An 11,902-nucleotide genomic window follows, 5' to 3' on the forward strand; every position below is an offset into this window, starting at 1 on the left:
GCATGAAAATAAATATGCTAACGCTTCCTCTGCATTTCTGAATCAGACAGGACTTAAAAGCAACAATATTGTATGGTTCGACTCCAGGTCATGGTGACCGTAACCATTTCAATTAAGACACAAAGTTGTCTCTATTCTTGCTAAACCGCAACTTGGAACACAAACAATTGGCCCGAAGCAGCAAGATAGAGACTGGAATCACTTTCATACATTGGAAACAAAAAAAAAGACAAAAATGAAAACAAAGTAACCAAAGTTTAGCACATGCCCAGCGTCCAAAACATCAAACATTCTCAGGCAGTGAAAGTTCTTTACTTGGTGCGCACAACATCAAATCATCTGCTGGGCACGGTTTTAGAAATCTGGTAAACGTTTTCCACAAATCATTCACGGTGCCAAAGAAGTCTCCAGAATTTCCATTCGGCCAGCCAGGGAAGTTTAAACCACACCTAACCATTCACACAAACAAGAAAGCCAACTGGAATGAAAAAAGGCAAAATTAACCTTGATTGCGCGTATTTAGCTAGCGTTTAGCTTAGCATAAAGTAGGTTAGCTTAGTGTTTAGGGTTAGGGCACAAGCTGGTTGTTGTTGTTATTGTTTCTTTTCGCATCCAGAGTGTAAAAACAGCAAGTTCTGATATGTGGTTGCCAGGAAACCTTGTGGATCAATACAACTCCAGGGGCCGGCTAGCAGTTACACACGTTTTCCATCAAGATTACGTAGCGGACGAGACGGTCAATAACAGTAGAGACGTTTTGAAAACAAACAAGCACTGTACATGATTAGGATGTCTTCATTTTGTTTTAGGAGGTACTCATTTCTTTTTAAAACCACAATTTAGTTTTTAATTACAACAAATGTTCCCAGTGTTGTTTGTGCATAAAATTATATTATTAAAAATATTATATAATATATATTATATATGATATTATATTAGAATGTACAAATAAATCCAATTATTAATTTTCAAGTCATCACAGGCCTTTTTTTGTGTGCATTGTATTGATTTTAGCCTCTTTTGAAGCTAGACAATTTGGTTGATTCTGAAAAATTCATTGTTACTTTTGTGTGAATGTATTGAGGCCAAATGGTGGGCACTGCTTTGCTGCTACTAGCAGGGATGGTGTTGATTTAATCTTAATAAATTGGCAATCTAAAGCCCACCCAAATATATTTACTTTGAATATCTTTCTCAACTAAATTTCCCTTCATTGTTTTTTTGCTGCCAACTTCTTTAAGACACTTAATGCTTTACAAATGCTTATTATGCTTTCAGTTCTTAACTCAAAAGTGGGATTTATCTCTTATATTATTTCTACTGTTTAAGTGGTACTACATGAAGGAATGAATGTCAGAAAATCTCCTAGCAACTTTGCACCTTGATCAATAAAAATCCAAGGAAATGTCGCGTAGCGTGGGATGATATTTAAATAAAGTGCGCTATAGGAAAGTAAACACTCGTGTTTACTCCATCGGACTAATTAAGACACAAATACTCTTTTACTTGTTCTACTACAAAGGCCATATTGTGCTATTTGCTTGCTGGTGTTATTTTTTTTTCCCACTTAGTTTTAATCTCCAACCCTTACGACGTGTCGTGCCGCCAGCATCCGAAGATAATGAGTAGCGTAAAGAAAGAAAAAGTTGTTTTTGCAAGAGCGGCTTCCTCCTCCTCCAGCCTTGTGGGCTACAGCAGAACTGGTGTAAAGATGGCGGGGGAGGGAGAGAAGGGGGGGGGGGAGCATGCTGATGGCCATCGATCCAAACAGAAGGTGCTGTCTGGCACTCCGGGCCATTCACATACACACTTAGACACACACTGCTGGCGTTCAGCGCGCACTTCCATCGACAACTTTGCCAGTTTGTAAATTATATGAATGTGTTGTTGGAGGCCGTGCGGGTTTTTTTGTTTTTCAGCATTTGCTTGACGACCCGTCGCATTTAGTATTTTCCAGGCCTTTCCGGCAAAAACGAAAAGTACAAAAAAAGAAGGTAAACACAAGTATGCTAAGTGGCCCAATTGCGACAACGCTGGTGATATTATCCTAGCATTAGCATATTAGCTATGTAGCATGAGTTTTTTGTAACTAAACGCTTTTCACGGTGAAGTTTTCGTTTTCGGAATTTTGTCGGCCTAAAAAAAAAAACTCAATCAGTCAAAGCCTTAGACGGAATATTGAGCAAATATGTCTTCTTGGTGAGTGTCATATTTGAAGATGACAGACAGCTGAAAGGAGTATTTTCGTATTTCTAGTCCCATCTTCCTCGCCTGCTCTCCCCATTTCGACAAAAAACACTCCCTAAAGTGTTCCCGACCTGCTAAAAGTTATCTGTACCCTTTCCTCCTTGGTGTAAAAAAAAAGGATGGCGGTGGCGGCGGAGAAGAAAATGGTCATCAAAGCCAGACAAATTGACACCTTTTTGCCGAAGTGTCGCCAGTCCTCGCAATTTCGCACACTTTTCCCTCGACGGCGACGCTGCGACGGCGGCCAAACCTCGCCGCTTTCCAGATGGACGCTCGGCATCTGAATAATGAGTCACTAAGTGGGGAGGAAAGAAAGTTGCATGGGAATGTCTACGCGGCGTTTGCAAAGCGAGCAATTTCGCATCTCACCTGCGCTTACGTTTCACTGACTTTACACTCTGCGATTTATGTTGCCGCTTCGAGTTATACTGAATCACGAGCAAGGATGCTGATTTGACATTTTGAACTGAAAAAGTTTGTGTCTTAATAAAAAAAACTCCCCCCATATTCAGTCAAAATAATAAAAAAAAAATTGTGGCACACTTAACGTCTGATTGAAATAGTTTGGTTTTGGGGAAGTTGTGTTTTATGCAAATGCGGTGCACATTTTGGTTGCCATGACGACCAGTGGTGGCGCAACTTTTCCAACTGAAAGAAACTAACAATAAATAAAGCAGTGGCTCGCCCCCCCCCAAGATAAAAAACAAGTTTGGCATATTTCATGTGCAAAAACTAACTGTAGCAAGTGCTGCTGTTTATTTTTTTTGTGGGGTGCAAGCAAGTTTTGTGCCCACCCAAATATTGTGAAGGAACAGATGCTGCTGGAAAATTCAGTTGCGGAAGAAAAAAAAAAAAAATGCATGCACTGACTTTTTTTTTTTGTACGCTTTCCTACTTAAACTCTCTCACCAAATGTGATTATAAGAAGAAAAAAAAACGGAAAGCTGCAATTGATCTCTCCCACAAGCTTGTTTGCAACACTCCACACACACGCACACACACAAAACAAGTTGCGGCGTCCTCCTCAAACAAGAAGTGTGCGCTACAACATGACAGCACTGGCGGGCCACTCTCGCTGGCCTAGATTCCCTGAAATCCGCTCTGGAAGTGCTCTCGTCCTCAGCTGCCACCACGGGCGAGCGAGACGGGCAAGCGAGCTAGGCCATCTGTCTGCGGCGCGCATCAAATCCCAATCTGCGTTAATTTGACTGATACGAGGGCCATTGTTTGTTTTAGGCCGATTAATAAACGCTCTTGCGGTTAAATCACTGCGTTTCAAGTTTGAAAGTTATTTTTTCGCAGCTTGCCAGGTGTGCTGCGGGTCAGTGCTGAAAATTAGATGCATCTAAGCCGGGCAAATCAAGCTTTTATATAACAAGACAATCAAGACTTTGCCTTTGAGGGGATTTGTGGATCCGCTAAACGTGGAGCTCGTTCAAAAACACGATCAACTATTCAGGAAGTTGTCCAATAATCATGGTTTAATCCTCATTTGTACTAATGTTCGATTGTTTTTTTTTCTTTAACAGCAACGTACTTGATAACAGAAGATTGTCTAATTAATTTGTATATACAATATATTTTTTTACCCCCCCGGGTCACTTGTTGCCAGGCAGAATTTAAAGGGTGCAATTATAGTAGAATAAAACTATCGATCACATTTTTACTTCGCAAGAGCTAATCTTGAGCTTGTGAGCGGAAAGTCCAAACTCTTGTTCATGAACCATATCTCCCTTGTCCCCTTCATCCACATGAACGCACGCGCGCGCGCACACACGGACACATGGTGTGTTATGCAATGGGTGATGCCTAATTACCACTGACATCGCAGAGCCTGTTCACTTGCGAAATTAATCATGACACAGGCGTCACATTTCAGGTTTTTTCCCCCCCTGGGTGTTCAGCAGCCGACGAAACTAAGAAGTGCACAAAAATACAGTTTAATATCGGACACAAGGTGGCGCACATGAGAAAGCGGGGGGTGAGGGGGGGGGGTTGTTTGATAATTAGCAGGACAGGACGTTGTTTGTTATCTATTTGGACTCCAGGGAGCCGGATGGGAAATAATGAACTATTTCATGTGTAACGAGGCTTTAACGTCTGCAGAAAGTGTCTTGTGGGTCTTACGGTCTATTTATATACCCGGCCGGCCGGCCGGCGCTGTACTGGAAAGCGCTCGCAGTCAACCCACCCAGCTGTACGAGTAATGTTGGTTCACGATTACGAATAGATGAGGTGAAACCACGGCGACAAAGTGCGGCTGAGTGTGGCATAATTGATGTGACAAATGTAACTTGGTCAGGAGGGACGCCCGTAATGAAATTGCTGACTATATTATCCTTTGGGGGCGGTGGGCTAAGATTAAAAAAAAATAACTCTTGGAAATTGCAAACACGTTATACGGTAGGGTGACTCGGATGTAACCCCAAAACCCACATAATAGCATCTCCTGAAGAGAATTGGAAAAAAAGAAAGAAAATGGCCTGCGGTCCAGTTGTGGGCCGCACACCAGTGGTTGGAAACCAACACCTTAGCAAATTCCTCCGAAACTACTTGCTACCAAATTAGAACCCTGGATGTGCTTATTTGTGAAAGTTGTGACTCGAAATTGCCTCATAGATTTAAAAAATATATATACAATCACATTTTGTAAAATGTAGTTTCTGTATAATAAAGTTAGCATTCGCTCAAATTGTTATGTTAATTCCTCATCAGAAATTAACATGGCATGTCCGTACCTCTAATTTGTATTTGGCAACATTCCTATTTTTTAAAATTTTCAGCACGTTAGCATCTAAATGTGCGCCACAGAAATCATGTTTACAAGCCAAAATATCAATTTCTAACCGACTTGACACAGTTATGTCGAACGTTATTATTTAGTGATAATTCCCCGCATGTTAATGGTCTGATCCAGAGTCTGGCGGCAAGCTGTAAAGCCAGTGTTCCCACTGAATATGTATGTATGTCTCCGGCGGGGTAAACATGTTATTCCATTAAGCAGCCCGTAACCCGTGTGGCGGGCGGGCGGGGCGGGGTGGTTGTACAAACCCCAGGTGGCGCGTTGCGTAGTATGGGCGGAAGCGAGTTGACACATTTCATTGAGCGTTTAGACGTCCTCGAACGGGGCATCTTAAGGTGACTGTGTCAACGCAAAACTTTTGTTTTATACTTGCTTGGATCTGTTTACGGCTGATTGATTTGGATTTAGGGGCAGTGCCCCACCAGGTTGAAAAACAGGCCTGCAAAAATACAGCAAGTATTTGACCAACGCTAAAGAGGACACAAAAGGAATGAATGGACTTCTCCATTCATGAAAAAAAGATGAGCAATTAAGTTGGAGTTAGTGCAAGTGTACTTTAACGTACATCCTCCATTCTGCTCTTCGGTCCTCGTCACGTTGCAAATTCATGACTGCCTCCTGCAGACGTCTTGCAATGTGGGGTCGATGAGGGAGGGCGCTTGTCTGAGAGTTAACACGCTCCAGTTCACCTGTGCCCCCCCCCCCCCCCCCCCTCTCCAATGAGGCCTTCCAGCAGCTGAGCTTTCAGACAAAAAGTAGAACCACTCATCCTGAATGAAGCATCGTTATCTTGTTTGACGCTTTTTTTCTTTGCCTAAAATGCATATTATTAGTATTATATTTCTAAATCAGATGAGGGAATAATCTGTACTAATTCAGGTTTGGGAGAAGTTGCAAAAGCGGTAGCGCGCCACCTGGTGGAGGCTGGTGCAGCACATGGCTCGCTAAAGGAGTTTCCACAAAGTAAGGGCAAGGTTACGTGACGCACTCGCGACGATAAGACATAAAGCCAAAGTGACAAGCGCCGATGATAACCTCATACTGCCTGACGACCGAAACACCTACGGTGCGCACGCGCAACCGATTTTGATCATTCTTCCTTTTCATTATTAGATGGAGACGGACAATCCAGCAATTGGCTCGGGACACCATGTGAGACGATTGCACCCCCACCCTCCGTTTCTCAGCTCTCTCTCTCTCTCTCTCCCTCCCAGCCCGCACCTCTCCTCCTCCTCCTCCTCCTCCTCCTCCTCCTCCTCCTTCCACTTCCACTCCAGCGAGCGAGCGAGCAGAGCAGTACGCGGAGCGGTACACTGTCCTACCCCGCTTGCGCTTTTGCTGCAAAGCTCGCTGAGGATTTTCCCCCCTCCAATTATTAAGGCAAGGCGAGCTGTGCAGAACGAAAAACTGGCGCAACTATGCACCACGCTCTCTGTCGTGACTCCTTTTTATGATGATTCTCATCATTTAGTTTTTCTATTTGCTTTTCTTGACGCTCTTCTGGATGCAAACACCTGACAAGCACCCACCGAATGTCGTCTTTAAGGTGAGCAAAACAGCCCAAAAATAAGAAGGCAATATTTTTGAACGATTAGTACATGCGTGGAGTAGCTTCAAAGGTGTTTAATAACTTTTTTAATGACGCCCGGCATTTTATAAAAAACAAAAAAACACCAGTGTGCTGCAAGTTTAATGTCTTATTGCTATTATATTTATTTTCATGCACCCGCGCCTGTCAAGCTCGTCCAACCCAACCGTTCACAATGACGGATGTGTAATAAAAAATGGCATTTATAGTATTTATACAAAAACACGCAGCTCGAATTTATTTTTGAAAAGGGGGTGTGTACTCGTCATGCACGTGCCGCGACGGCTTTTAACCTAAAAATATCCAATCGCACCTTTGACTGTTATTTTGAGCTGTTTCTACACGTAACGCGCGTGTATGTCTTGCTTTCGGAACCAAAACAAAGCGTTCCAACTTTGTGTCGCAGCACTGTTTTGGCCGCCGAGGCTTGCAACTTTTTGATGGACAGGCGCTGCGAGCCAATCAACGCGTGACCTTTCGGTGCGTTCGTCCAATAGGAGCGCGGCCTGGGGCTGGCTTTTTACTGTCGCCCAGGAGACGTCACGTCGACTCGTTAACTCTTGCGAGGCACCTACCACCTGTCAAGCTGTTTATTAGGCTACAAAGTACAGAAATCAAACAAATATTTGCATTAATATACATTTGAAAAAGTCAAGGATGACTGGAGGCGTGCCTTTGTAGCATGACAATTCATCACCAATGATTGATTGCGTCTTTGAATAGAGAGTGCAATACTGCTGTGACCTCTAGAGGCGCAGTTGAATAAGTTTCTTTGACCGATAAGTGCAAACAGGAGAACGTTCATGAACGTTTCCATCCGACAATATGAATAAAATATAGTAATGATAAATTTATCTCATATGATTTCTCCAAAAAGCATTCCTGTATTCATGTTATTTTTTTCAGGTGACTCCATGAGACAGCGATGGAGACCAAACGATACCAAAGTCTCTTTGAGGGAAGCGACGCGGAGAACAGGTGGTCTCAGATCCCCGGTACCATGGAGTTCTGCTGTGCCCCCGAGGACTCCAGCCTGGGCGGAGGCGATGTTCTGATGGACATTGCCAACGTCACCGACCCCAAAGAGGGTGGCGGCAAGAAGCCGGAGCAGCCGTTGCTTCGTCCCGGGCCGAACCAGCACTTGGGCCTACCGCACATCGGCAACAGCTCCCTCCATGGCCCTAAGACGGAAATGGACTCCAAGGAGCTTTCCAAAACCGTGGCAGAGTCCATGGGGCTTTACATGAACGCTGCCAGGGAGGCGGACTTTGCCTTCGGTCAGCACGGGGGCTCGGCCAGCCCTGGAAAAATGCCGTACCCGGTATGCGGGCGGACTCTTGAGGAAAGCCAGTGCATTACCGCCAAGAGCCCCAAGCTGAAAGGGTTTCCGTTCCCGCAGTCAACCGGTGGGGACGGCACCGCCGGTGTCCCGGTGAGCTCCGCTTCCTTGCTGGCCTCATCGCTGTCCGGCAGTCCCCAAACTCCCAGCCCGGGGGGCGGCAACAACATGGTGTCATCCACCACCACCAGCCCCCCGGTGGGCTTCGGCCCAGCGTGCTCGCCCGTAAGCCACCCGGCCCTAGCCGGAGTCAGGCGGCGGAATTTGTCGGCGTGCAGCCCCGTGGAGTCCAGCACGGTATGTTCGCCGCCCCTCATGAGGTCCCCCATGTCCAGCCCGCGGAGTATGACTAGCGTGAGGTCCCCGCCATCCTGCAGCGTCAGGTCATCCGTCTCCAGCCCCAACGCGGTCCGGCCCCCCGCCTGCAGTCCGGCCATGGCCATAGGAAGCCCGCAGAACCCTTCTTCGGGAGGCTTCCTGGCGTCCAGTCCTACCGGTGAATTGGGTTTGGCGCGTGGCGACACCCGTAGCCCCGAAAGGGCGGGTCTGACCGACGAGCCGGACTTCAAGCCCTTTGAGTTCCCCAAGGTGGAGATGGTGGACGGCGAGGTGTTCAACGTGGGTTTGGACCAGATGGGCATGGTGAAGTTCATCAAGAACGAACCAGGGACTGATTTTCGGAGCATGTGCTCGGGGGGCTCCAAATGCAACACCTCCGGTGTGCCGTTTATCACGCAAATCAAAAACGAACCTGACAAAAACGCCGGGTGCATGAACCCGCAGTCCTACGGCCGACAGTCGCCGCCGCTCGGCCTCTTCCCCGCGGCCGAGACCACCTACTTGTCCCTGCGGAATAACATTGACGAATACAGCCTCTCCGGAATCTTAGGACCCCCGGTGTCTCTCAACGGGAACTATGACCCCGACGTGTTCGCCAACGACGTACTGTCCAAAGGGGTCAAGCAAGAATCCAACGAGAGCGACTACTACCACGAGAGCAACGGCGTGCCCACCTCGGCCATTGTTGGAGTTAATTCCAGCGGACACTCATTCCATTACCAGATCGGCACGCAGGGAACAATGTCGTTCGGGCGGCACGACGCCCGGGACCAGTCCAACCCTTTGTTGAATCTCATTTCGCCTGTGGCGGCGTTAATGGAGTCGTGGAAGTCGCGGCCGGGCATGCCGCAGGGCTCGCTGTCAGCCCGGGGCGACGGATACCCGGGTCAGAACTGCATCGGTGACGGCATGGCGAGGTAAGCGATGGATTAAAGCTTTTGGTTGAACTTACGGGGGAACAATTTTTGGGTGGTCTTGCTCTTGCATGATGATGATAATATTATCATGTAAGTTTTTCAGACATTTTCCAATCAAAAATTTTGACTGTTTTTGTCATATTTTGACTTAATTCACATAAAATTACTTTTTTCACGTTAAAAACTTTTTGTTCAGATGAAAAAAATTCAATTACAACTTTATTCTGATGACATTAATTTCTTTTGTATTTTGACTACGAAAAATTTGACTTGATTGACTTGATACAAACGAATTAAGTTCCCTGGCCTTATATGGAGAATCTGGACTGTATTTGCAGCAAGCAGGGCGCTTTGTAGTAGTCATGAGGTGTCATTACACCAGGCACTTTAGAGAATAGCAGGCTAAAAATGAAATGAAAGCAACGACGCGCACTTGACTGTACTGTGTGTTGTTCTACTGTACGGCAGCTTTAGCACAGCGGCGCTCACTGGGAGCAAAAAATGCGGTTTAATGGGCCAGCGTGTCAGCAGCGTCATGAATTATGAATGATTGATGACGAGCTTTTATTGCCAGACTGACGAAATAAACAATTACGAGTGCTCAGGGGTTGGAGTGTATTGTGGAACTGGGCAAACAGGCCAAAGGAAACCACTCTAAACAACTCAATAGCAACAAGCGCTACGGCAAAGCTGTATTTCCAATATTTTGATGAATTTAATTTTTGGTGGAATACTTGGACTATAGTTTTGGTTCACTAAAGTGTCACCGATGAACACGAAATTGGGCTGGCATGTCTGCCGTTACAGGGATTGACAAAAAAGTCTGGAGCTCAAAACTAAACAGCTAGGCGGCCATTTTGATTTGAGGCATTTGGTGAATTCTTTGACAAACTCACAAATGAAGCTTAATTGGAAAAAAAGTCACTTTTGAACCCTGACCCCAGTTTTGCTGATAATATAAAATTGGGCGGACATATTTATCAAAACCTTTCCGGTTGCCATGGTCAAAATTGAAGTTAGCCATTTTGGTTTTGAAGTAGCCATTTTAGGCGCAAATTCCAAGGTTCGTACTTTGGCTCGTATCCACGCTGACAGGATCACTGCCACATTAAGTTCTAATGACATCCAGCTTAGCCTTGCTGGCAGACACGACGTCAGTAAACGAGTTGGCCTACATGCTCCGAGCAGACAGAGAAATTTTCGCTACTGTATTCAAGGCCTTATATTTCCTAGGAATGAAAAAAAAAAATTACATAACCATTCAACATCCCTACAAACTTTGATCCGCAGAGAGCTTTGGATAACAGCAAAAATCCCCTGGCTCCCCTTGTTCCTCTCCTTCACTATTGGTTTCCGCTCAAAGTGGTTTTAATTAAAGATGGCTTTTCATCTGAGCATTCTTTGCGTTTTAACTCGCCATCCCCAGGAGAGGAGGATTTTTCTCTTGTTTGACGTTAATATCACACGCTGTAAAATCAAGTTTACATGACTTGAATGGCGCGTATTTCAAAGACGCCCACTTTGTATTAAGATGGAAGTATCGATGTCGCCGACAAGCAAGTCGAACGACTCGCACTGGACGCCGTCCAACGCTCAATGTTCTACGAAGCGGCCGAAAAGGCGTACTCCAGAGAGCGTCTTAATGAGCCTTTAATTGTATGTTCCTCCGCTAAATCAATGGATGCAAATGATTTGATGAATCCAGACACAGCTGGATACTAAATTGCCAATTAAAGCTTGCGCGTGCACGAGCCGACTCCCGATGCATTGTGGCCTCCTGCCCGTTGTTTTTATGGCGTAATATTTCTGTAGTGCTTGTTATTTGCAACAAATTTATCCTCACCGGGTTATGTTTATGACAATTGTAATAGAATTAAGTTTTCTTTTTATTTCTTTTGTTTTTAATTGTCGTTTTTTTTTCTTCATTAAAGTAAAATGAAAGTCAATTAAATTGCTTTAGATTCATGTGCAAGGCGGTAAAACGAAACTAATCAGAGTCATTTGGTATAGACACTTAAGGTTTGGCCGAAACTTATTTTGAAATACTGAGAAAGTAAGGTGTTGAATTATTTTCATTTTATATTAGAATAATACTTTGGTGGGCTTAAGACAGAGCCTTGAGGAACACCTAATACTTTGGTGGGCTAAAGACAGAGCCTTGAGGAACACCGGGGACGTGATAAATCCAATCACATGAATTAAAATGATGGACCAAAGGCATCTTTTTTTTTTTTTTGCCATTCACCTGTTGCACGCCGGGTTCCCATTTATTCTATAGACTCTGTTTTACGCAAGTCGCTACCATTCATAAGAGAGACATTGGTAGACTTTTTCCAGTATCTTTTTCCCAGAGTGAGCAAAAATATTCTGAAGATGTCTTGTTCTGCGTTGGGGCGAGCACATGAATAAATCACTCTGGCTGCAAGCAAGAATGAGGTTATTCCCCGCCGACCCACCACGCCTCAACCCCGTCCCGCCTCCGGTCCTCCCTCTATGGAAGCGTTCACCTAGAGCTCATGAATAGTTAGCGCGCCGGTCCGGTCAGGCTCAACGAAAGCCCGACGCTTGTCGCATTGAAGACTCTTTATGGAATGAAAAGATGTTTTTTTTCTTCCCCAGTCGTGACGCATTTCCCATTGGCTAGGCAAACTACTGAACAAATGAATCAT

The 11,902-nt window shown here is 45.1% G+C and overlaps 2 protein-coding genes across 2 annotated transcripts in view; one reads left to right on the forward strand and one right to left on the reverse strand.

Moving 5' to 3' along the window:
• tma16 (translation machinery associated 16 homolog) overlaps window positions 1-11,902 on the reverse strand; it is a 240,789-nt gene that overhangs the window by 211,719 nt on the left and 17,168 nt on the right. The gene's annotated exons all lie outside the window — the stretch shown is intronic.
• Window positions 6,087-11,902, forward strand: part of nr3c2 (nuclear receptor subfamily 3, group C, member 2) — a 35,351-nt gene continuing 29,535 nt past the window's right edge. Inside the window, exons 1-2 of the mRNA XM_049720220.2 lie at window positions 6,087-6,596; window positions 7,545-9,233. Coding sequence (XP_049576177.1) covers window positions 7,564-9,233 — 1,670 coding nt within the window. The 5' untranslated portion in view covers window positions 6,087-6,596; window positions 7,545-7,563. The remainder of the gene's footprint in view (window positions 6,597-7,544; window positions 9,234-11,902) is intronic.

This window comes from Syngnathus scovelli, chromosome 5, assembly GCF_024217435.2.
Source record: "Syngnathus scovelli strain Florida chromosome 5, RoL_Ssco_1.2, whole genome shotgun sequence".
Lineage (NCBI taxonomy): Eukaryota > Metazoa > Chordata > Actinopteri > Syngnathiformes > Syngnathidae > Syngnathus > Syngnathus scovelli.